The 25,961-nt window shown below is 31.3% G+C and overlaps 2 protein-coding genes across 2 annotated transcripts; both read left to right on the top strand.

The window, feature by feature from the left end:
* The first annotated feature begins 1,432 nt into the window (after positions 1–1,432).
* On the top strand, positions 1,433–10,779 carry LOC130895285 (myrosinase 1-like). The gene is made up of 9 exons (XM_057802507.1): positions 1,433–1,585; positions 2,171–2,250; positions 4,732–4,932; positions 5,434–5,826; positions 6,105–6,199; positions 6,996–7,298; positions 8,475–8,609; positions 8,844–8,950; positions 10,575–10,779. The coding sequence occupies exons 1-9, from the start codon at positions 1,497–1,499 to the stop codon at positions 10,699–10,701; spliced, it is 1,530 nt and encodes a 509-aa protein (XP_057658490.1). The 5' UTR covers positions 1,433–1,496; the 3' UTR covers positions 10,702–10,779.
* Positions 10,780–12,662: 1,883 nt separating this feature from the next.
* Positions 12,663–25,030, top strand: LOC130895132 (glutamate receptor ionotropic, delta-1-like). The gene is made up of 10 exons (XM_057802293.1): positions 12,663–12,847; positions 14,673–14,848; positions 15,545–15,694; positions 17,523–17,733; positions 18,335–18,527; positions 18,655–18,822; positions 19,657–19,886; positions 20,875–21,083; positions 23,268–23,533; positions 24,590–25,030. The coding sequence occupies exons 1-10, from the start codon at positions 12,688–12,690 to the stop codon at positions 24,846–24,848; spliced, it is 2,022 nt and encodes a 673-aa protein (XP_057658276.1). The 5' UTR covers positions 12,663–12,687; the 3' UTR covers positions 24,849–25,030.
* Positions 25,031–25,961: the final 931 nt, after the last annotated feature.

Here is a 25,961-nt window from a genome sequence, read left to right as displayed (position 1 = left end):
ATAGGCTCCAGTTTCAGCAATCACTTCTTCATTTGAAATGAATTTTTTACCGGCGATAATTTTTTTGAGATCAGCGAATAGCCAGTAGTCACTAGGGGCCAGATCTGGACTCTACGGTAGATGAGGAAGCAATTTAAAATGTAACTCGTTCAATATAACCATCGTTGCAATCGACTTGTGAATCGGTGCATTGTCTTAGTAAAACAGTGGTTTTTTCATCGACATATAAGGCCTTGATTTTTGGAATCAAACGATTTGATAACCCTAAGTAGTATTCACTATTGACTATCTCTTCCTTTTAGAGATTCGATGAACAATATTCCATCCGAATCCCAAAATACTGAAGCCATAACTTACCCACCTATACTGTCGTGCCTTTGGACGATTCGGATGTGGTTCATCAACTGCAGTCCACTCAAATGATGATCGTTTTGATCCCGAAGTGAAGTGATGGATCTAATGTTACATATCGACTCAAAAAATCCAATTTATCACATGTAAATATGCCCAAACACTGCTCTGGTGCATCAACACGTTGTTTTTGGTCAATTGTGAGGAACACACTTTGAAGACAGTTTTCTCGTGGTGAAAGGTTCATACATGATTGTGAAAACCCTGCATTCTAATATCTTTACGGCCTCAGATTTTTACGCAATTTCAATTTACGATTAGATATAACCGATTTGTGGACTTTTTTATGCTTTTTGGAGTAACCACCTCAATTGGACTACCAGAACGATCAACATCATCCGTGACTGTACGACCACGTTTAAATTCAGCAAATCAATAACAGAATGTTCTTTTCGATTAAGCAGATTCCTGATAACACTTTGAAGCCATTGCTGAGTTTGTACAGTATTTTTTTCCATCAAGAAGCAATGATAAATAACACACGAAATTGTTTTGAAAATAACAAAAGTGGCTTCACTTAAATGGCTCTTACTTTTTTCTGACTAATCAAAATGTCATGAAATTTTACACATAGTGTCTTGAAAGTTGGGACTTAAACGTCATATGGATTTAAAAATAGCAGTGTCATCTGTATGTCAGTCACACGACTTATTGTGTGATGATATATTTATAGAAGCTTCTATTTTAGTTGGAATCATTTAATTTTTCAATTAACTTCATCAGATGAAAACAAGTTTAAGGTGTTTATACTTTCTTATTATTATTCATTATAACTTAAAAAGTCAAGTTTTTCTGACAAACTGCACTTTGTCACAACTTTTTACAGAAGATTTTGTGGCTTTTCCAGAATTTGGACATACATATACTTTTTCTACCATTTGATGATTTGTGAAAAGAGTTATTGCATACAAAACGTTTGTTATAGAGTAATAAGAGGTTAAAAAGTATCCAAAATTATCAAATTATGAGTTTCCGTTTGTGCTATATCGTATATCACAAGGTCTGCAAGGCTATTAACGATAATTTGATTAAAAGGTGTTAAGTGGAGGACTTAAAAAGCAATCGTTCTATGATTATTTTAGTGCATGCCTGAAAAGTATTTCAAATGTCACGTCAGATATTGTTTCTGGCATGACAAAATGAACTTTATATTGATTCTGTTGGTGAATTCTTGGTGAGTATAACTATTAGTATACAGAGTATATATTAGAGTAAATATTCCGCGATATTTATTGAAGGTTAAAATAAATGAAAGTTGAAATGAATCAAATCAAATAAATCACTCATTTCTCTCAGTATTCCTTCTCTCGATTCCTGCTTCAAATACAAGATTTCCTATTACTTATTTCACCATTAGTTAGAAATGTCCAAACCATCTCAGTTCTATCCTTTTTTCCTCTGTTTTTATTTCAGATTCTGTTTACGTGCTGCATTTAGACAAATTTCAGTCGTGATCTTATTTTTTATTTTTCCTAGAAATTTACAAATTTAATATTAGCTTTAGTGTTTGCTTTTGTACCCCGTTTCCCAGAGGAATGTATTTGTCATTCAGCATATTTTTATTAGCCTCTTTGCTATATTCACTGGTTCAAGTTCTCATTTCGAATTTAATTGACTTTTGAGCATGTTCACGATTTTTTTTTGTTCGTTTGATCTTTATTCATGAAATATATAATCTTCATATAATTATTAACTACTATGTGCGATTTTGAAATTGAACTACGTTTGTATTGCACAATTTTTAAAGTTGACATCACAGTCTAGGTCACCATTATAGCAACAAGAGATTTCCAAAGGATTTCATGTTTGGTGTTGCTACTTCAGCTTATCAAATTGAAGGTACGTTCTACATATATTTATTAGTATACTTCAACTTTTCAGTGTAAATATAATAGGATATATTGAAAAATTCTTGGCCTACTATAGAACCAAACAAAATTTCAATGTCAAAATATTTTATTACTCAACACAATCTCCTCTTAATTGGATACATTTATTACAGCGAACGTCCCTAGACCTTTAAAAAAAATGTTTCTTCTTGCTCTGCAAACCAGACCTCAACAGCTTTTATTACCTCTTCGTTGGAAGAAAATTTACGACTTTTTAAACTTTTCTTCAGTCGAGGAAAGAGATGATAGTCGGACGGAGCCAAATCTGGTGAATAAGGGTGGTATTCTAGTAATTCAAACCCTAAATCACGAATTTTTTGCGTGGCAATATGAGATTTGTGTGCAGGGACGATTACTCCATGGCAATCCCAAAAAACTGAAGCAAGAACTTTTACAGCAGATTTTTGCACACGAAACTTCTTAGGTTTTGGAGAACAAGAGTGTCGCCATTCCATCGATTGTTACTTAGTGAAGACCAAAATAAACAAAATATCAGTCAAACCCTTAGATCCTTATCTAACAGAATCACTTCCTATAAAAGCGCCTGCAGATTACATCGTCAAAGATACGCCCTGGCCGAACAACTGAACCACATCAGAAGAAATGAACCTTCCTAGAAATGGTCTACATCTCTTAATTACAAAACTGTATAAACAAAAAACAGACCTACACCATCTTAGTAAGATTTATTCATTTCTACCCTCACTAGATTCAAACATACCTGTTAGACCGAATCCCAACACAACGTCCTTAAGTTTAAAATAATATAAAATCTTAAATTTTGTATATCTCGTAGGACTAACATCCCCATAAGAGTAAACCTCCACTGCTCAACCGATCTTTTGATCGACCAATAAGGGTCAGAGCTCTCGTTCGCTCCCAACCAGATAAAAGTTGTCTCACGGGCTTAGTCCTCATCAACATTTATTTCTTAGACCTTTTAATATGTTTATGTTTCTAAATCTTCCTGATTTTAGATCTCTTCTGTTTTAAAAGTAGTTGTTTTAATAATTTTTGAAAGATAAATAAAATTGACGTTTCGACTGTTCTTTAAGTCTTTATCAAAATATGATATTGAGACTGACAATTTGCGTATTTATATTGATCAATAGATCACCTTAAATAGTTATTTTCCTAACAAGTGCGGAAAGTGATACTTTCCCGCACGCGACTGCAGTTGTCCCGAACGACGCGGAGCGGAGAGAGAAGCAAACCAATTCCTCAACAATCTTCTCCAACTAAGACAATGAATTCGTATTTTAGGAAATACTTCCGACTCCTACCGAAGGAAAGAATGTTGGAGAGACTAGGGTTAGGCGAAAGGCGTTAAATTATAAAACGCAGCAAGTAATAAAAAGCCTTTTCACGAAGGTACTTGGCCATGCACCTAAGGAATATCTAACATCGAAACTTTCAGTTCCGTCAACTTCCAAACAACGAAGTTCGATCCCACAGTACACGTGTAATCTGGCTACACAGGAGTCATGGTTATTTGCAGCTTGTGAAACAGAAGACCAACTTAAAATGCGAATGTGTTCAAACTATTTTACTTGGTATCACAAGGAATGTGTTGGTCTTGAGCCTAACGACGATGAAGAGTTCCAATGCTATTGAATGTTTCCTTTTTATATTTTACATTTTTTATGAATTAGAATTAGTTTAATATCTTGTAAACTCAACTTAATTAAATTAAAACGACATCAATATTCTTTAAGTTTGAAGATTTTTACTGTGGGCCATATAATCCGACTATGTAGATTATCTACATACTGACATATTATAATGATAAAAATTGTCCAACCAAGCACCATAGTATTAATTAAAAAAAACAAATATATAAAGGTGGGCCATATTTACACACTGTTTTTTAAACTCTAACTTGTTTCGAATTTTAAATGGGGATTCAAAAATCGGAGAGATTAACTAAATAAATTAATATTAAGTTGATGGTTTATTAATTAGTGTTTTAATTATAATAATTTGAAAAGTAGGTAACTTGAACGGTATGTTCGGTTTACTAGCCGCGGTATGCGAATTTGGAAGCACACCCATGGGCGGGGGGTGTTCACCAAAAATGCAATTGCGATTGGTAACTAAGAAAAAGGTTAGAAGACGAGAAACAGACAAGCATATGTTTGCCAGATAATGTATTTTTTTGCGTACAATAAAGTAATAAAACGATAAAATACAGTTTGTCCAAAAAGAGAAAATGTTTTCAAAAATAGGATTACAAAAGAAAAGTAGAGATCCGTATCTCCTTACCGCTCAAGTTTTACAAATAACAAAAAAAAGGTGTTTGTACAATAGCATCTTATATAGTTATTTTAGTATGATGATTTTTAAATGAGTCGTTCTCATAATGGAACTCTAAAAGAGAGAAAATGCTCAAATTGATAATTTTTAGCACTTATTTATAAAATTTTATTGTTAGGCGCATGGAATGAAGATGGAAAATCTGAAAGTATCTGGGATTATGCGCTTCACAAATATCCAAACCTCACCGTAGATTACACAAATGGTGATGTAGCTTGTGATTCCTACCACAAAGTTGCAGCTGATGTCGCTATCTTGAAAGAACTAGGTGTACAACACTATAGATTTTCAATTCCATGGACAAGGATTTTACCAAGAGGTGAGCAGTGTTATTATTATAACAAAACACCACTATTTTTGATCTTTTTAGTGAGTGAGTCAATATATTCTAAATTTGAAATCATATGCCCCTATGGGGACCTGGCGGTATTATTAGTATCATCATCTATTTTGTTATTTAATCCATCATTTCTTACAATAGATGACTCGATTTCTATATTTCTATTTTTTGTAAGTGTGAGTCATCAAATTTACAAAATGTATTTTTTTGGCGCCATTCAAGGATTCCTTTTTTCCAAAGATTTTTTAGCGGACTAAAATTGGAGACATACGCTGGCTGAAGAATTCTAGTGGAGTCGGTGCCTATAATTGGGAACAGTCAATTTTTTTTTAAAAATAATGTTAAACCAAAAGTTTTGAACAAGAATGTTATTATTGAAAAATGTCGATGGACATCATGCTCTTCTGAGAACGGCAGAATATACAGAATATATTGGTTCCATATTGATCCCATTATTATCACATATTTATTATTTTGAAGGTTTTCAGAGTGAAATAAACATGAAAGCTGTCATTCATTATCAAAACTTCATCAAGAAACTGAAAAAAAATGGCATTGAGCCCATGGTAACACTATATCATTGGGATTTGCCACAGAGTCTACAAAATCTTGGAGGATTTCTCAACGACTCTCTTCCAGAATGGTTTGTACATTATGCAAAAGTATGTTTCCATTTTTTTGGTAGTGACGTTAAATATTGGATAACTTTCAATGAACCTGTGCATATTTGCCTTGGAGGATATGGATATGGATATTTTGCACCCAATATTTATGGCGAAGCACTTTGGATTTATCGCTGTATATACAATGTCTTATTGGCTCATGCCAGGACCTGGCATCTATATGATGAGGAATTTAGGCTGATTCAAAAAGGTATTTAAATTCATATAAATTTGATATCAGTTGAACTTTGAAGCTGCAGTATACAATATAATATCATGATCAACTACGAGTACTCTTCTGAATAATGCTTCGACTTTATAAAAAACGTGCTTTGATACAAAGAGTAATGAAATTATTGAGATAATACCTTTTAGATTCTGAATATGTATCAATTTGCTGTGACATACTTTGCGGAGTAATTTTTCATCGTTAAAGCAAGTAGCACTTGCAATAATCAAGTAAATGATTTTTTCCATTATATTTGTTAGGTAAATTAGCCATGAGTTTAAATAATGACGTTTACATACCTGCATCTAACAAAGAAACCGATATAGAGGCGGCGGATAGATTATTGCAGTTTATGGTGAGTAACAAATGATCGACTTTATAATTAATAGAATTTTAATTCCAAATAAAAAAAAAAACGAAAAACCATTATATCATCTTAAAAGTGAAATGGAAATTTCTGGATCTTTTTATGATATTGGTGACATTCATACTGAACACACTATTTTCACTACCACGACACCAGCACCAACAATTATTCTGTCTGAAGTGCCATTCGATAACCAAGTTATAATTTTCAAAGACTGAAGTAGAACTGAAACCTATTGATGTACCATTTTTACACTATATTCCCTCCGATGAACTTCCTTCTGCGAAAAAGAACCCCAACCTTTGCGACGAGAAATTTTACATTAATTCCTCAACTACTTAATGTTTCAATGTATTGCTGGATTTTTGAACAAATTTCAAACCCACTAGCATATAAAATGAAGGAATAAATAAAACTTATTGTGAGATTCGAGGAACTTGGAGGAATGAAAACAAGATGTGCATTCGTTTATATGCTTCGTGATCGATTATTTCCAAATATTTTAATGCTTTTATAGGTAAAGGTAAACCTTTTCTGACTATATTTTCTGAGAGAAGTGATCAAATTTTCGGGACAAAAATTGGAGTACTCCTTACCGCACTACAAGCTTCACTTGCTCGCGCCTTTCCTCTGATATATGTGAGTTCTCTATCTTTTCTATTTTCAGAATTTTGACCAACCCATGAGCCGATCAAAAGGTATTCATTGCAAACATACCACATAGTTCAAGAATATAAATAGATTATAGATATTTCCAGCTTTTCATTTCATCAATTGTTTTTAGCTTGGCATTTTCGCTAACCCGCTCTATGTTGGAGATTTTCCAGAAATTGTGAAATTTCGAGTTGCAGAACGAAGTAAAGCAGAAGGAAGGAATCAATCACGGCTTCCAGAATTAACTCAAGAAGAAATTGCATATATAAAAGGCACATCTGATTTTTTTGCATTTAATGTTTATACCGCATACAAGGTAGCTGGTTTAGACTATGAGCCACCTATTACTAATCCTCCGACTATATCTGGAGACCAAGGCGGGACTATCTTTCAGCCTCCATATTGGGAGAACACTACAGCTTCTTTTATAAAGGTAAATCTATTCACTCTTCCATTTAACCTATAAATTATCTGTAATTAGATCAAAAAGAAGCTGACAGAGAGTTTTCTTTTAATGTTAAGAGAATTGAGAGTTTGAAGGATAAAATTTATGGGAAGAACATACGCGGGGGAAACGTGGAATATGGATAGTTATAGGAGAATCGAAATTTGATTGTTTGTGAGGACTGCTGCAAGAAGCAAACATCTGATAAAATGTTTAATATTGTTAGTAAACATAGCTGCTGCTTGAGATAAGGGTGACATTATTTTGAAGTACTGATAGTTTCCTTTGTCGATGATACATTGTTCTTAATTTAGGCTTCACCTCAAATGAGTGGGGTATTTTTATAAAATTCCCAAGGCTTGAAAACTGAAGGTTATTAGACTACTGAGTGTTTTGCTAGAGTACAAAATTCATTTTTGATGGCAATTATTTCTTCTCTATCTTCGTAATTGTTTAGTTCGGAAATTATCGTTTTCTCCTGTATATTTTTATCTATTTGTGTTCAATTTCTCCACATATATTCCTGAAATTCAACAGCTTCTGAATTCATGTATATGGGCAGAGGATTCACGATAATATACATGGAAATGTGAAACCTGCAGAATGTCGAATAGCACTCTTGAAGTTGATTTTTATTTGAAACATTTTCAAATTTTATATGCAGATTTCATACAGCTTTCGAGTTGGAGGGTCTCATTTTTAGTTGTAGATAGGTGAAGTTTATTTTTAAAAAGTGTTTCAATATACCACAAATTCGATTATAATTATAGTTTTTATTTAATAATTGACTCCACTGTGCCAGTTGAGGATTATAAAAAGTCCTTACTACCAATTAAAAAATGTCGTTTAATTTAAAACTCGAATCATGCAGGAAATGAACCACATGCTTCGCCACAAAATGTTAATATTTCAGAGGCAAGTTCATTAACTCTTTATCATACAATTTTTAAGATGTCGGTATGAGAAATTAATTCGAAAAAAATATAGCCAATATCATCACTATGAGATTATTAATCAATTATAACAGATTTTTCATTGGTTAGTTAGTTAGTTAGTAATAAAACTGAATAGTCTTGTGTCTTCCTACACACTTTCAAACTATTGTTGATTACGGTTTATGAATAATTAATTCAGAAACCACATGAGATATTTTTGTACTCATAGGTAGTACCATGGACTGGGAGATATATATTTAAATGGATCAAACATTTATACAAGAATCCAGAGATATTTGTAACTGAAAATGGTTATCCTACTCATGGAAATGAGCTTGACGATAGAAGAATATTTTATATCAAAGTAAGATATATAAATGATAATTTATTATATTTGAAACGTTGTAATTTATTTTATGCTCCACTTTGGCGTATTGCACTTACAGTTAATTATTGAATTTGTTCATGTTACTTTAAGAAAGACAATTTAATACGTTTAATCAACACTTACATAAGTGTTTACTGTAGAAAACGGATCATCAATACTCTAGAATGTTACTTCAAATCATTTTACTGAAAATTTTCTCACATTTTTCAGAATTACTTGAACGATATATTGAACTCAATATACGAGGACAATATCACTTTTCTTGGTTACACAGTTTGGAGTTTGATGGATAACTTTCAGTGGAATTTTGGATATACGTGAGTAGTAAAAAAACTAATCACTAGATAGTGAAAATTAAACTATTCGTCCATTCATGTGTTAAATTCAGTATTTCTTCTTTCTGTATCGTTCTTATAGTTTATTGAAATTTAACCATAAATTAACCAATCAATATTGAACATCATTCATTACAACTTATCCTTATCTAACCTATAAAAATTCAACGTCATTCATAATCTAACCAATTAAAAATTAATGAAAATTCCTATAGTAACCAGAATCAAAATTTCAATTAATCAATATATTCATCAACGTCAATTTGAATATTGAATTTTGAGATTAATGAATTTAAAATTTTCACGATAACACGATTCAAAACCACCGACAGTCTTAATTAATTATTGTAAGTAGAAATGTTATAATTTTTATACATATTTCTTATATTGTATTTGACCATAAGTATTCGAAAGCTCGGAAAATATATTAAAGTTAGTTTACTTTGATGTTTTATTGCCACGTTCCCACAACCGCACCACGCTTTACATACATTACTCATTAGGGTCAAAGAAAGAGCAGATAGAAGGATATTGCAAAAAAACAGTGAGTGACGACGCTTCACTTTTTATATATACAGTGTATGGTATGCAGTATGCAGGCACAATGCATTTCATAAAAATTTGGCGACACTGATGTAGATGATCAATTGATTTATATAAATAGGCAAATTGTCAGTGTGAAATCATATTTTGATGAAGACTGAAAGTAGTGGAAACGTCAATATTATATATTCTAAAATAAATAAATTCACTTTCTTTACTAATATAGCTAGACTTAATATAGCTTAACATCCTTCTCTAGTCGAATCATCCCACATGAAAGCTATTTCAAGGTTATCTTTTGAAAGATTTGCACACAACTCCACAAATCTAAAGGAACCTTTCTTGGAATGCCCTGCATCACACAATTCGATAATTGTATAAATAAAAAACCGACATTAATCTATTTCTTTTTACTGTCATTAGATTCGCACATTAATCATCGAATCAACCAGAATAATACGTTATTAAACATATGTATCTTAGAGCTGCACAACTCTCAAATGCCAACTGAACAATTGATTTGTGACGACTTTGTTGGGGAGTCGTCTTAATAAGCCCCCACTACATGAGCCTTTTATGCTCATTGATGGCGGTATATTTGAGTTTGGACTCATTATTGGGTAACTAATTCACCAACGTTAGGTAGCGAATGTTAATTACATACTATTTATAATACTAATTCACTGGAACACTAGGAAACACTTATTGGAAACAAAGACAATGAAACCTCAATTGACTCGTATAAGAACCAAGAAGAGTCCTTGAAACGTCCAATTCAATATGCAAAACCCCCCTCTATAACCCCCTTTATATGTCTTAAAACGAGTTCTGTATGATACTTATGAGAATGACTTTGATGTGAAGAGTGTAGTCTAGTGATACTATATCTAACAATAATAATTTTCCTATCCTTTTCAGAATTTTTAGATAAAATAATATGAAAATGATCAAGAAAGGATTATTTTGAAGTAGCAAATTTTCTCTTATTGATCCATTTTGATTATTTATTTCGATATTTGCATTGATATTCTGCTCAAACTGATATATCTTTACCTGTTTCCAGTAATCAGTTCGGCTTATACGCTGTGGATTTCAAGAGTCCAAACAAGATAAGGACTCCTAGACCCTCTGCAGGCTTTTACCGAAGAATAATTGAAAGTAGATGTCTTGTCAACAATTGTGTGGACTAGTTTTTGTATTTAAATGAATACGTGTTTTTGAATTATTCAGTAAAAAAATCTGAGGTCTGATGACCAAAAATCATTTAATTATTGTTTTTTGTAGCCAATTTCATGAATTACCTGAACAATTGTAAGAACGAAAAAACTAAAGTGGATAACTACTAATCTGTAGATATTTAAAGGTCATGAAGTGAGCTAATTAGCTATTGAAATTATTTCAAGATAATATAAAGATTAATAAATATAATATATTTTTTATATAAATATAAAAAAAAATAAGATAAATAATGAGAAACATTCCAACTAATTATCCTGAATTCCTCAATATACTATTGTATTATTTTCTGTAACTTTACTAAAACTCATTACATTCGATTTCATATCTTTAAAATAAAACATTTTTCATATTTACTAAATGTTTTTGACCAAATGCATTAAAAAAGGTTTTGACATTACCATTTTTTGTGTCATTTACAATCCTATTACCTCCTAAATAAACATTTACAAGTTCTTTCAATTCCGTACAATTATCGAATAATTTTTTATTGTTAATTATGTGGACCGTACAACCACACTCTTTAAGCTTTTGTCAGGGCCTGTGCACTGGAATAGGAGAAGTTCATGATTATTTTCAACGCCATCTCTGTAACTGGCTCACATCTAAAGCTTACTTTTTGGTGTTTTATTTTTGAATGTTTGTCAGTCTGGATTCTGAAACTAATCATGCAATCATGCATCGAGAAACAACGTCCATCTTGCAAAGGTGTATAAAATCTTTGCAAAGGTGTTTGATATTGTTTGTTCATTAGCTATTCGCATTTTTGTGCATTTAAAAGTTATTATTTATTGCGAATTGTGCTGTCATGTTTACTTACTCAATATGAGTAAGGGCAAAGATCAACAATATGAAGACTACGATGTTGTGATGAATATGGCATATGTTAAATTTAGGGAAAGCTGCAAGAAAGACAACGGTAATCATTAATTAACCATAGTTATAGAATAAGTTTTTTATATACCATTGTATGTACCATGTACAAATAGAAACATTTTTTAAACACGCCAACATCTCACTGTTGACAGTCCTAAGCCTGCTAAAGTGTGAAGGAAAATTTTTTGTTTGTGGATATAGTTATAAAATGTCAAAAACAAAATAAAAATTATAATAATCATCCTGTGTTTCAATATTCCATCTACCTATATCTTATATAAACCATTTAATTTTGAAATTTAGATGGTCGGACCTGGTTGCCAGATAAATTGTGAATGAAACCAAAATATTTTACAAAATACATCATTTAAACAGCATTTTAATGAAATGTTAGCAAAATGAAAGTATTTTGCATAATACTTTTGATGCGACAACCAGCTTCGAGCATTTAAAATTACTTGAGTTATTTTCAAATTTCCCGCGAAGTTAGCATGGATATGAACCTTAGATCAAATCATTGATTATAGAAATCTTTTTTCTTGGTACGGAGCCAGTCCGAGGGATGTCGCTAGGATCGAACTTTGTCGTCAAACTTTTATACAGATCTATCGAGTATATAATCATTTACTTGATCTCTTAATCAATATATTCATTTTGTGTAGAAAATATCTTAACTGGCATTATAATGTTAGTCGATTTTAGTTATATTCGCGGACATAAGTTCATTAAATCAATAATAATTTTGTAAATTTTTATTACGTAGATAAGTTTGTACCTGCGTATGCGTGGAAATACTAACGGTATCAATAACATAGTACATAATTTCATTGCCGATATGACTTATTCATATACCCAAAAGTAATTATTCTAATTTGGAGTATGACCTAATTTCCACATTGTTCGTTTGCTATACTTGATTATTATTAGGTTTTATGAAAAGGTGCTGATTAAATGAATTTTTGATGATATAGCACAATGATTGTATGATGGAGAGATATCGTCCTACACGTGAACGTAATCAAGTTGAATATAATGAATCACTATGTTGAACGCATTCTTCAAATATGAAAGTTGTGAAGTATTTCACTCTACTCTATCTGATTCTTCATGTTACGCGCATATCAACTGGTTCTATTGATTTAAAGGTTATGTCATTCATAACCGATTATCTCAAATGGAGAGACATTCATCATTTAATTATTTTGGATGATTCAAGGAACTCAGGTATTCATCTACTTTTTTTTTCTATATCAAGTTTAGTTGAAAATGCAAAGGAATAATAAAAATCACAAAATTTAGTTCTGCATCTCGTTGGTTCGACGATAGAAGAATATTTTATATCAAAGTAAGATATATAAATGTTAATTTATGCTAATACGTTGTAATGTACTTTATGCTCCACTTTGGCGTATTGCACTTACAGTTAATTATTGAATTTGTTCATGTTACTTTAAGAAAGACAATTTAATACATTTAATGTATATAATAAAAAATTTAGTTCTGTATCTCGTTGCTCGTTGGTTCTAGTTGCGATTCCCAAACATAATTATAAATTCAAATTTGAAGAATTGTTTGTTTCTCAATATGATTAATTGGGTCAGAAATAAATCATATAAATCTTCTAAAAACAATGACACGAATTCCTAGTGTTGGTAAGGGATCCATGTATTTTTCAAATAATTTTGTGTCTTAATATTGATTTCTTATTGATTTTTTATGTAATAGAAAATATTTTTCATAAAAGTTTTCGACTAACGATATACTATTTAGACAAATTTGTTAATTTCTTGAATGGGAAGCATTTTAGTTGCATTTTGAGTCATTAGAAAACTACCATCCGCTGATATTGAAATTATAATTATTATTTTGACAATTGTGAATTTTATTGAATCAATTATTCCATTTCACATGTTCCGATAGGTCTTCTAACGAGGTAATTATAATTTACATACAATGATAAATTTTGTGAACTGGAGCTCCGTAACTAACTTCGTTTTACGGAGAATTACAAGCAATTTAAATCAAGTAGTTGTACTTACTAACTGTTAAAGTGTTAAGTACAAAATTTTTTGATAATATACATTGAAATTAACAAAAGCCTAGTATAGATAAAAGTCCAAGGTCTGATGGTATAGCTGACCGAGGGCTTTTTTCGCGATGTGATAGCGATAAAAACAACTTTCTAAATAGATAAGACCTGAACAACTGAAACGAAATATTCAAAACTAGAGACGGACTTAGAAATCTCAATGGAAAGAAATCTAAACAAATTGAGCTATAATGAACATTATAAAAAAAAGAAAAGCGACAGAGAGGAATACGGAGAAACTGAGGAAGAAATATTGAAAAAAAAACATGAAACATGGAAGGAACGTATAGAAGACAAAATGGAGGAAAATAGGAGCTCTTGAAACTCGAGAAGAACAAAGTGGATACAGAGAACAAATGAAATAATTAAAGAAAACAAACCAAAAACTAATAGAGGTCAATAGTACATTGAAAAAAGCATTATAGAAATGGAGAACATACTGGATCACTTGGAATACCAGGTAATGAAGAATAATGTTGTCATTCAAGGAGTAAGAATTGACATAGATAACTCTGAAGAACTAATAATCAGAAGGACAAACTTCATAGAATAAGAGCTGCAGTAAAAAGTTGGCAAAGTTAGGAGAGAATATATGCTTGGTCGGATTGGCCAATCAAGAGGACAAAAAGATGATGATGATGATGATGATAAACAAACAAAATATTTCGATGAATAACCAAACGATTGAATTCTTCCAATTCTTCAATTCTAATCTTCACTAAATTGGTTGCTATTAAAACTGAATTTTGAAATACAAATATTAGGAAACATAATATATAAAGCTTGAACTGTTTATCAACAAACATATAATTTTAGTTGCTTTTAGAATTGTTAGTAAAATTACATTACGATGTTAATTTTTCAAAGCCTCCAAAATTAATAAGTAAAAATGGGAATGGTATATTGAGATTATACATTTCTCTCATACCTACGAGTATAACATTTTTCAATCATTTATAGGCTTCAACGTCAAACTGGTTAAAGAAAACTTGGATATATTTCTAAACAAAAATATTTATTCCTCGATTCATTCATCATTGAAATATTCAGAAAAAGCTTTAAATCAAACTGAACATAAAACTGCTATAGTGACGTATTTAGGAGCAAATGTTAGTTATGATCAAATGCTGAAAAAGGTAATCAGTTATGCTTATTTAATACAAAAATTCGCAGCTGATATGTTGTTACTCAAACAGATATACTTGTACACGTACATCTAATCATGTAAAGTTGCAACAATCTCGCTATTTTACAGTCAAAATTGTTAAGGATAAACAATAAAATTCTTGAAACTAACAGAATCCAGTCTAATCTTTCCAATTTCACTTAGTCTTTAATACATTTAATACATTCCGATCCATTGGTTGATTTCTATTTACTGAATATTTATTTTTCTGACAACAATTGTAACAATTGACAGTAATATAGAAATTTCGAAGTAACTGGTGATGGCTACAGATCAGTACACAGAAATATACAGATAATTCATTGAAACCTTTTTTCAGAAAGTCGTATTGTTTAGAAGGATAAATTTGAAAGTTCTAATATGCTATGTTCCTTATTAAAGAGAAAAAAGAGCTAGATTGTATTTTAGATTGTGAATATTTTATCTCTTTTTTTGAGTTATATTTGGATGTAGCTAAGCTTATACTTTAAAATGTATGTTGATATCACCGCTCTCGTTATTACTTCTTTATTTTTATTTTCATTTTCTGGAACTTCTTGAAAAAGATGCACTAGTTTTTCTCTGTACTTGTTAATGTGATCTGCAAGGTATTATCAATTAATTAATGTATAATGCTTCGAATTATTTAGCAAAAATTTAATTTTAGGTGAACAAAATTGGCCAATTTAAGAGAAAAGCAGCTTGGTTAATTATTTCCAGCTGTTGTGTGCAAACAGATGTTATTAATTATTTACGACAAGGGAGTTTTGGTCTTGATATTGACATAGTTGTTGCGTTTGTTCCACATTTTCATCAGGTAAATGAGTCAATACTTGTATCTGTTGATGTTGATCAATGTGCAAAAGTCCGCATTTTTCTTTTTTTTGCATAACAGTTAGGTCCTTGAAACCTCCTAGCATGTGAAAGTGATTTTAGACTGTACAAAGATTAACCCAGCTTGACTGTATAAGTAGGTATATGTAAAGATGTTTATATAGCCACTTACAATATTTTTTGTAAATATCACATTTTACTCTATTCATATATTTCACATGAACAATAAATTTCGAAAGTAATATTTTTAAATAAATGCCTAATAAAGATTATAGTCTATTTCAGAAATGTATAGAGTAATAAAATGGGGAATTCCAGTTCGGCTCAATTTAGGTGTCAGCCATAGGTGTAGATCATAGATACTTAGGTAGTAAATTATATAGTTACGTTTTGCGTTTAACGGGTACCGTTTAACCTTCTATTAGTGCCTCTAATTAATTCCAACTCTACTTCAGATTCAGCTTAACCATGCGCCGTAACGGCAATCGTGCTTTACCCAAAATGTTTAGACCTTTATAAGTATATTTGTTCAGTTTAACGCATCAGTATTCGCTTTTAAACCGTAAATAGTGTTCACAGTATTATAAGATTAATAATAGAATGGCGACATTTATACCAACGAAAAGATTGATTAGAATACCCATAGATTACCCGAAATTTACTGTACAAGAAACTGTCGACCGATGTTTCCGAATGATTGGAGTTGGAAAGTCCACCGTTTTCAAATTATTACGAGGGAGAAAGATAGCAGGCCAAGTGGAACCTCCCAAGAAAAGTCCAGGCAGACCAGCAAAAGTCTTTGAAGAAGGTACCAAAAGTTTAAATCGAAGAAAATCACTTTGAAAAATATGGATTTTGCATAGAAAAAGCATAACCGTAAAGCACTTTTACTGGAAAGCGATGAAATTTTTTGCTGGCCACGAAAATACTTAAGAAGAATCAGTTAAGATCAGTGGTAGTTATGGATAACACAAGTATACATTCTCGGCGCACAGAGAAGACTCCAACTTCATCTTGGAGAAAACAAGAAATTATTGACTGGTTAACCACCAAAAGTATTGAATTTGAAGATAATTTGATAAAAAAAGAACTAGCTATAGGAAATTTACACAAACATCGTTTTATGAAATACGCCGTGGAAGATATAGCAGAAAAACATAGTGTAACTATGCTGCGCCATATCATTGCGAACTAGATCCTATAGAACTTTTATGGGCGCAAGTGAAAGGATTTGTAGCAAGACACACCACGACATTCAAAATGAAAGACGTTAAGCTACTGTTTGATCCATCCATTAAGGAGGTGACACCAGAGAACTGGTAAAAAGCAGTCCAGCATGTCAATAAAGAAGAGGAGAAAATGTGGGATCTTGACTACTTGATCGATCGAACCGTCGACACGTTAATTATAACATAAAAAGGAGATGACAGATCACGAAGAGTATAATGATGTTTTATAATTTAATTTCTGTATAATCTATTTTTTGTATAACGTTCAATAAAAATAAGTGTACCTAATACTATGTACATAATGCGTAATTTTTATTCTTTCCTTTTTACGAGTATCTTACCGGCACGCTTTTGGCACACTATTTTCAGTGTTTGTGAATGGATAATAATGGGCTTGAATGAATTTTCTAAACCTCTCTGTTTTATGTATCGAATGATAAAAACTGAAATGTAATGCTTTTATCTAACCTTTGATCTCCCGGTTTTCATTTTATAGAATATGAGTGAGTTGCCCTTTATTAATTCTAAAAAATATATCGAATATCATTTTTTGATAAATTTCCTTACTGTACACATTTTTAGAAAAATAATAATTTCAATTATACCAGCTGGAAATCATTTTTCACCGAAGAAGAGGCGTTTTTACCATTTGATCGCAATTCAAACAGAAGTATAGATTATTGCTATGATCTAAATGACGCTAGAAGTAAAACTAATCATAAAAGCTACTCTTTATATCAGATATATAAAATTAAAAGAAATACTAATACATCTTTAGTTATGCATCCACTTGGTGAGTATAGAACTTCAAAATTTTCTTCATCATCAAGTACCTGCATTTAAAAGGGTTAAGAGGTAAGCAGATTTACGAATATATGCTTAATACCCTTAGTGATTAATGTCCTTCGTATGCGACCGTGAAAAATTGCACTATAAGCTTCAAATGAGGTAGATTTTCCGTTGAAGATGATGACCGATCGGAAAGGCCAGTTTCTGTGTCAGTCCCCGAAAATATCGATGCAGTTCATGATATGATTTTATCAGACTGTCGAATTGGGCTAAAACGGATATCTGAAGCACCGAATATTTCATACGAACGTGTTCATCTTATAGTTCACGTCAATTTGGACATGAGAAAAACTACTACAAACTAGATACCCAAATGTATGAATGTTGACCAAAAGCGTGCAAGGGTAGAAGCATCAAGTTCGATCTGTGCTCGATTTGAAAACGATGTAGACTTCTTAAACCGAATTGTTACTATAAGGATTGGGTACATTTCTACGATCCAGAAACAAAGGAACAATTTCATAAAATAATTTCCATGATGTTGCCTATGAAGTTTCAAGTAATTTTAAGTAAAATATGCCATGAATACGATCTCTCAATTGTAGGATTATGGGACATGGCTTCTTCTACGAAAAAACTTGTGCCATTTTGGAATTATGAGAAGAGACGTAACTTTTATAAATTCCCAATTATATTTGGAGCCGTGGACAAACATTTAGATGGAACTGTTCAGGAATCTGAACTTGATCCTACAACTACTCATTTCGCAAATTATTTCTCGGAGTTTTTAAACTCAAGGTACGTTAGATGTTATTTGTGGTTTTAATGGATTCTCCATTCCAGACTAGAATCTTTTAAAAGTATTCATTTTGTGGAGGACCCAGCTTATTCGAAGAATTTAAAAAAAATTATATTTTATTTTCAGTAAAATATTCCTAGCATACAATAAAATAGGTCGTGAAGAGAATGGAAAATGGACAGACCTTTTAGCAGCAATTACTGACGAAGAAATTGATTTGAGTGTCGAAGGAGTTGCTGTTACTCTAGAAAAATATAGTGCCATGTCATTCAGCTCCACTATTCTGAAAAATACGTGAGAAAATACAAATAATTTTCTAGCATTCATGCATTATACTTACGTTGTACTAATTACATTGTGTATGCATTTTTACACGACTGCCGCATACTAAACTCATTATAAAGATTTTTTTAGTTTTGAGTTATAAACGAAATCTTTGGAGTCTATCTTCCAAATCTAACAAATTTTTATATTGGTAATTTTCTTCATATTTGGAGTATTAATATCGCTGTCGCTTATTCTCTTTAGGGTTTCCAGCCTTTTTTACCCTTTTTTCTGTTGATTTTGATTAATTTATTCACGATGAACTAGAGTCTTTTAGTGTTGTGTGTACTCTGTTTCAAATATTGGTATACAGCCTAAACAACAGAAAGAGGAAAAGTTTTGAATAGAGTAGGTTTTGGTTCTCATCATTGATTGATCTATTCGGAGATAATTATTAGCCGTGAATTCAAGACATATTGTGTCGTGAACTACTCTAAGCATAATTTATTGTGGTATCAATCTCCTGCCCACCGATATATTTATTTCTGTTAAATCTAATGAAATAAACTCAACCTCGAAATTCATATAGACCATCGATATATTTAGTCTCATCTATGTTCTACAATTTCACAGCTTCACTTCAAAATACAATCTACTTGTGAATTGTTTTATGTTCATCTCAGCTACCACTTGAAGTTGAATACAAAATTTCAATTCTGTTTGAAGCTGGAAACTTACTAGTCAATTCATGAAAACTAAGCAATTCTAAACAATTTCCAATTGATCCAGAAATTCAAATCAAAGATTGAAATATGTTCTCATAGATACGTGAAAAATTTGAATAACCGTTGATTTTCCTTACAGGAAAAATGTTTATATAGAACCTGCAAAATCCGAAGAAATTCGTAATATATTTTTGGTACCTTTCGGTTCCAGAATGATGTTTTGTGTTATTGCTACTGGCTTTATATTATCCGTAACTATTACAATGAATAATTTTGTTGACTCTAGATTCTGTTCAAAGGATATACAAATAAAAAATAGGAACTTGGCAGATTCCATGGTATGGTGCATTGGAATTTTCTCTCAACAAGGTACAGTTGAGACACATTGATTTTTATGATTTTAATATCAGGTAAAATATATATAAAATGATATCATATTAGATTGTGTCAGTGAATCTAGCAATGACGAATGTGGAGCCCGAGATTTATTCATATATCACTTTGCAATGCTGTGATAATTATATCAATAATTCAAGTACGGCCTCCGAGTTGCTGTAATTATAGCAGGTATTGGAGAGTGAAATAATTCGTGGTCTGCAAAAAAATATTTATTTAATTAAAGTATCAATTATCATAACGAGATAACGGTCTAAGTTTTACAGTGAAAAATCCTAAATTATAGTCACAAAATGAATAAATATCGGTCAGTCATCTCAATATATTGTGAGAAAATTTAAGTTATTTTGTGATTTTTCCCTTTTCATCGTTTCTATTGGAGCTTCTTGGCGAATTGACCAACAAAAATCAGCAAGAATTGTTGCTGTTCATTTCCAACTGTAGCGTTTTTCGGCATTTCAGTTTTGCATTATATTCTACTGAAACTTTTAACCATGTTCATCTGATACGAATCCAAATTTTCAGAAAAGAAATCTAAGTACGAGTCTAAAAAATGAATCTTGAGTGACATATTGCATCCTAAAGCTTCATAAGCAGAAAGAAGCTCCCGAATGATTCGGTAATTTTCAGCTTTTGTACTTCCAAAAAAATTATGACAAACCTCCACAAAAACCACCCAAACTCTTTTTTCTTCTTTGCTCAACTTCGAATCAAAGTTGGGTTGGAATCGGTTTTGACAAAAACCTGATCTTCAACATACATACATAACAAATATGCATTTCTTCCTTTGTATACCAAATTTTTTTATTTGTTTCTTATTTTGCAGTTAAAGAACGATTTGGTAGGTTGAGAAATAAGAATGGCAGTACTCTTATTCACGTATATATAATACTATAAAGCCATGGATTGTAATCTCTCATATTCATGAGTAATTATGATAATTTTGGGTTAATTTTTTTAGGAAGTATATGGAAGCCAAATTCCAATTCTCAAAAAGTTATTGTTCTAATATCATTAGTGCTTTCATTGATAATTTACAATTCCTATTCAGCTTTCATTACATCTGTTCTATCTGTAGAGCTGAGTAGTATTCGTAGCGTAACAGATTTATTGAAAAGTGACTACACCATTGGGTATACCAAGGGCAGTGAAGATGAAGAATATTTAAGGGTATGTTCCTCTCCATATCTTTGGTTTCTACGTGTCAAATGATAGTTATATATTAAGCTGCTTTTTATTCGATGTTAATCTTTCTTTTAAAAAGAAAACAAAAATGATATATCAAAGAAATAAATATATTAAAACATCTAAATATTCCTAACATCACTATTTACGCCAATTTCTTAATTGACGCAGCGAACAGGTTTTAGTAGAACAGTTTGAAACAAGTTTCTCTTTCAAAGAAAAATATGTCTTTGAGGAATATCCATTGGGTATCCATTTATGGTTGAAGAAAAACTTCAATAACCGACAAAATCGTCTTTGAAGTTACCAGCAGAGAATGCGAAAAGCGATTTTCCCAATATTTTTTTCTCTCCTATATCTCTTTCTAGACATACATGTCATTAATTTGATATGAATTCCAACTTTCTAAGATCAATATAAATTTAACAATTCAAATATCAAACGTATCAATCCAAACAGTAATCTAAATATGTTTGAAACAAATCAAATCAAAACTTTATTATAGTGGCTCAAAAAATTGTTACTATGGATGAGACTTGGGTACATTTTTACGATCCACAAACAAAACAACAATCGATGGAATGGCGACACTCTGGTTCTCCAAGACTTAAGAAGTTTCGTGTCCAAAAATCTGCTTGAAAAGTTCTTGCTGCAGTTTTTCGGGATTGCCATGGAGTAATCATGATTGATTTTTTGGATGAGGGTAAGACAATAACTGGAGATCACTATTCGACATTACTGACCACTTTACGGGAAAAAATTAAAGAGAAAAGTCGCGGAAAGCCATCCAAAAGTGTTTTGTTTTTGCAGGACAACGCCCCTGCACACAAACCTCATATTGCCATACAAAAAATTTGTGATTTAGGGTTTGAATTACTGGAACACCCCCCTTATTCACCAGATTTGGCTCCGTCTGACTATCATCTCTTTCCTCAACTGAGAAAAAGTTTAAAAGGTCGTAAATTTTCTTTTAACGAGGAGGTAATAAATTTCATACTTTAAGCAGAGTAAGAAAAAATAGGATAGAATATTGAGCTTGGATGATTTTATTTACTACCGATACCCACTAAGTAAGAATCAGAATTTATGATCATAATACCAAATTCAAAGTATTTGCTAAAATCTGTTTCACAGATGAAACCTCTAAACGACATTATCTGTACTAGAAGCGAGACTTTTAAATGTGTTTCTAACCTTCAAAATAATAATAAACAGTTATTTGAAGAACAAATACTTTCAATGGAAAACTCCACCAATTGCGAATTAATTTTGAATTTATGTTTTTTTGATATTTCATGGTTCGTTAATGTTATGTTAATTGCGAATTAATTTTGAATTTATGTTTTTTTGATATTTCACGGTTCGTTAATGCATTTCTATTTTTTTCTTTGTATTGATGACCTCTTAGTCTATTTTCTAAATACTGAAATGTTTGCCCTATGTAGACAGCGTCATAATTAGTACAAGGCACTAGATAGTTTATTGAAATATTTGAATAATGTATGTCCTTTATGACTTATACTAATATCATATTTATTGAAATAATAAGGGGTACTTATGTATGTTTATGGATGAAAAGATATATACTGTCCAACTCTGATTTTCTCGACGTATTGCTGCTTAATCTCTCTTTGGAGATATTCCTCATAAATTACACCTATTTTTAGCTTTATAAGGTATATAGATGCACTTTAATTGGAACTAATTACTTTGGCAGTCACGTCTTTTCTTGCAAATACATTTTTACGATAGAAAGAGTGTATTACCCAAATCTTGAGATTTTTTTTACAGAGCTCGCTCTACTCTCATATTGATAAAGTAATTTTAATAAACTTGGGAAACTTCTGAGAATCTACAGTTCAGTACTCATGTCAAAAAATAACGTCCCAAAATGTCTAGTTTTGCAGAACAAGTATTTTGAAGTTTCAACTTAAACGTATACTAAGAAATTTGATCTCCGATCATAAGTCACTTTTGTCATCTGAATTTAGAGAATGAATACAAAATGAATATGTCTTTTTGAATTCGATCTGTTTTTTGAATCAACAAGCTTCCTCTAGGATGGGATGATTGAAATTCAAGAGCTGTTGTTGCACATTCCGATGGAAAAAACTAGATCATCTCTGTAAAATTCTCCACTAAGTTTGTTGTATATATTTTTTGTTTCAGTCTGCTAATAATAGCGAATTGAAGCAAATATATTTGAGAGGTTATCTTCAAACGGACAGTCACAATATTTCCGAAGGAATAATCAAAGTAATTCAGGGTAATTATGGATTATTCGCCTCTGGCCAAGCTGCTAGAATAGAATTATGGAATATGTCGAAATGTAAATGTAAATTTGATATTGATGAAATCAATATACACTATACAGTCCAATATTATGGAATTGTCATGCCCAAAAGATCTCCGTACAAAAAGATGATAAATTTAAGGTAATATCACAATATTTTCGTAATTTAATATGTATACAATAAAGGCATATATTAAATACTCTTGTTAAAAGTACTCAACTAATCTATACTCCATAACTGATAATACTTTGCATCAATTTTAGTTTTTGGTGTTTGTCTATAAAATGATTAGATACCGCTGTAAAGAAACAAACCAAATTTAAAGCTTTGATAAACAATACAATACTTTTATATTTAGACATTATACAAAAACAAATATTTTTCAATACAAATAAATATGTACATTGGTAACAAGAATCCAGGAAAGTGGAGATTTTGGTAATAGATGAGTTAGATAAAAGAGTAATGATTGCAGATTCAATATTAAATATACGAAGCACCGTTGAAAGATAAATGAAACATTCTGTTAAGGAAAGAGATAAATATAACCAATGAAATAAAGAATAGCAAAGAAAACAGATAACTATTGAAGCAAGAGTACAAAATGTAATGTCTATATGATATTTCAAAGGGGTTATGAAATGGAAGCAATTGTAATAACAAATTTTGAACAGACACATAACAGAAATGATGCTTATCAATCAATGAAAATAAAACAGTTTAATAACAGTGAACATGTAAGAATAATTAAGAAAATTATCTGAGTCGGTGAATCACATCGTCAAATTTCTTCAACTTTTCGCTTCTTAGACCTTTTTATATGTTGCAAAATTATATAAGTCAATAGATCACTTACAACATGAATATTAAAAGAAAAATTGAATTATTCGTAGTTACATGAAATTCATGTCAATTTCAATTTATTGAAATTGACGAAATTGACGAAATTGACGAAATTGACGAAATTTTGGAGCATGGAAACCATATGCGATTAATCGAGTTGAATTCACTCACAATAACACTGTTTGACACGAGTTTTTATAACCAAGTGATACTCTTCAGTAAACGGTGTGTTTAGTATCAGTATTACTACTATTTGATAAACTAGAAACTGTTTTTATTAGCGTATACGTTTTTCCTAAATATAATATTTCTGTACTATTTCTAGTTTGGTGAATATATTTTCTCTTGTTTCAGTCTCATTAAAATGTACGAAACTGGCATCTACAAATATATCTATTCGATTATTTATCCGGAGCTACAAAAATGCGTAAAAATCAAAACTTATCAAAGTGCTAGGCTTGTTGACCTATCTACAGCGTTCTTTTTCCTTGGATTCGTATGGTGCGTTAGCTTTTTAATGATGATTGCAGAAAACTTATGGAATCAGAAGAGACTGATTTATCACAATTTGAGAAGAAGATTCAATAGTGGTATTGGTGTTAATTTACCATAAGTAGTCACTCAAATATTGTCAACATAACAACTTTGGATTGTCAACATCGGTATAGAAGAGGATTACTTCATCAGACTCTTGAGTCTCTTGAATCACTTTCGATAATATATCACTCATGCACACATTTATATTGATTCAATTATATTTTCACTTACCACTTCAATAAAATCACGTTGAAATAATTATTTTGTATGACTAAATTATAATTTGTGCATTGTGTCATAGAAACCGTTATATTTCAAATCTTCTACTCGACTCTCCCGTTTTAGAATATTTTAGTTCCTTATACCTTTTCCATTTTATTTCTGCAGCTCTATATACAAAGTTACTTTTCACGTTACCACTATAGTCTAACATTGTTTCATATTATGCGTTCTGTAACTTGAATATGCAAATGAAGTGAATTTTCACATACACATTTTTCTTTTTTATTGATATTAGCAACTTGTAATAAAAGACTTTCTCTTATTAACGTGCAGTATAGATTTTTTCACGTCCAGAAGCCGATTTATTGTAATTTATCACCTTATTCTAGGATTAACTATAGCTACCAACTGAAAAATTATACCATCACAATTTGGATTGGATTTGCAGGCATCTGGGAAACTAAAAAATATCATATAGACTAACAATTAGTGGATATAAGCCTCATAGTTTGTTAAAAATCCTAAGGATACTTTGCTATTGCATATCACAAAGCAGGACAAGCTTAGAATATAGGTGGGAAAATGAAATCCACTTAATACAGTTGTTGCAAAATATTTCACGAAGGAAAACTAATAATAAGTTGAAGGACCTACAAAATAAATATAATATTAAAGATTGGATATGTCGTAGGCAGTTGGCAGAATCCGACATTCTGCAGACGGCAGATGGAAGAATGTATCATCGAAATCACCTGTCTTCCAACTGCCTGGTCTCGTCCAGGCAGTCGGCAGACAGCGGGCAATTTGAAGGACGATCTATCGAAAGCCGGCAGTCTTCCGACTACCTAGGGAGTTGACAGAATGCCGGCGGATGAGAAAATTATCGATAACTAGCAGTCATTCGGTTGACAGCTACGATAAGAGAAAGTCTGTCGCGTTTTCTTTTCATCGTAAATCGCTTTCAACT

The sequence above is a fragment of the Diorhabda carinulata genome, chromosome 6 (genome assembly GCF_026250575.1).
Source record: "Diorhabda carinulata isolate Delta chromosome 6, icDioCari1.1, whole genome shotgun sequence".
Taxonomy (NCBI): Eukaryota; Metazoa; Arthropoda; class Insecta; order Coleoptera; family Chrysomelidae; genus Diorhabda; species Diorhabda carinulata.
This window is presented reverse-complemented; position numbering and strand designations above follow the sequence as displayed.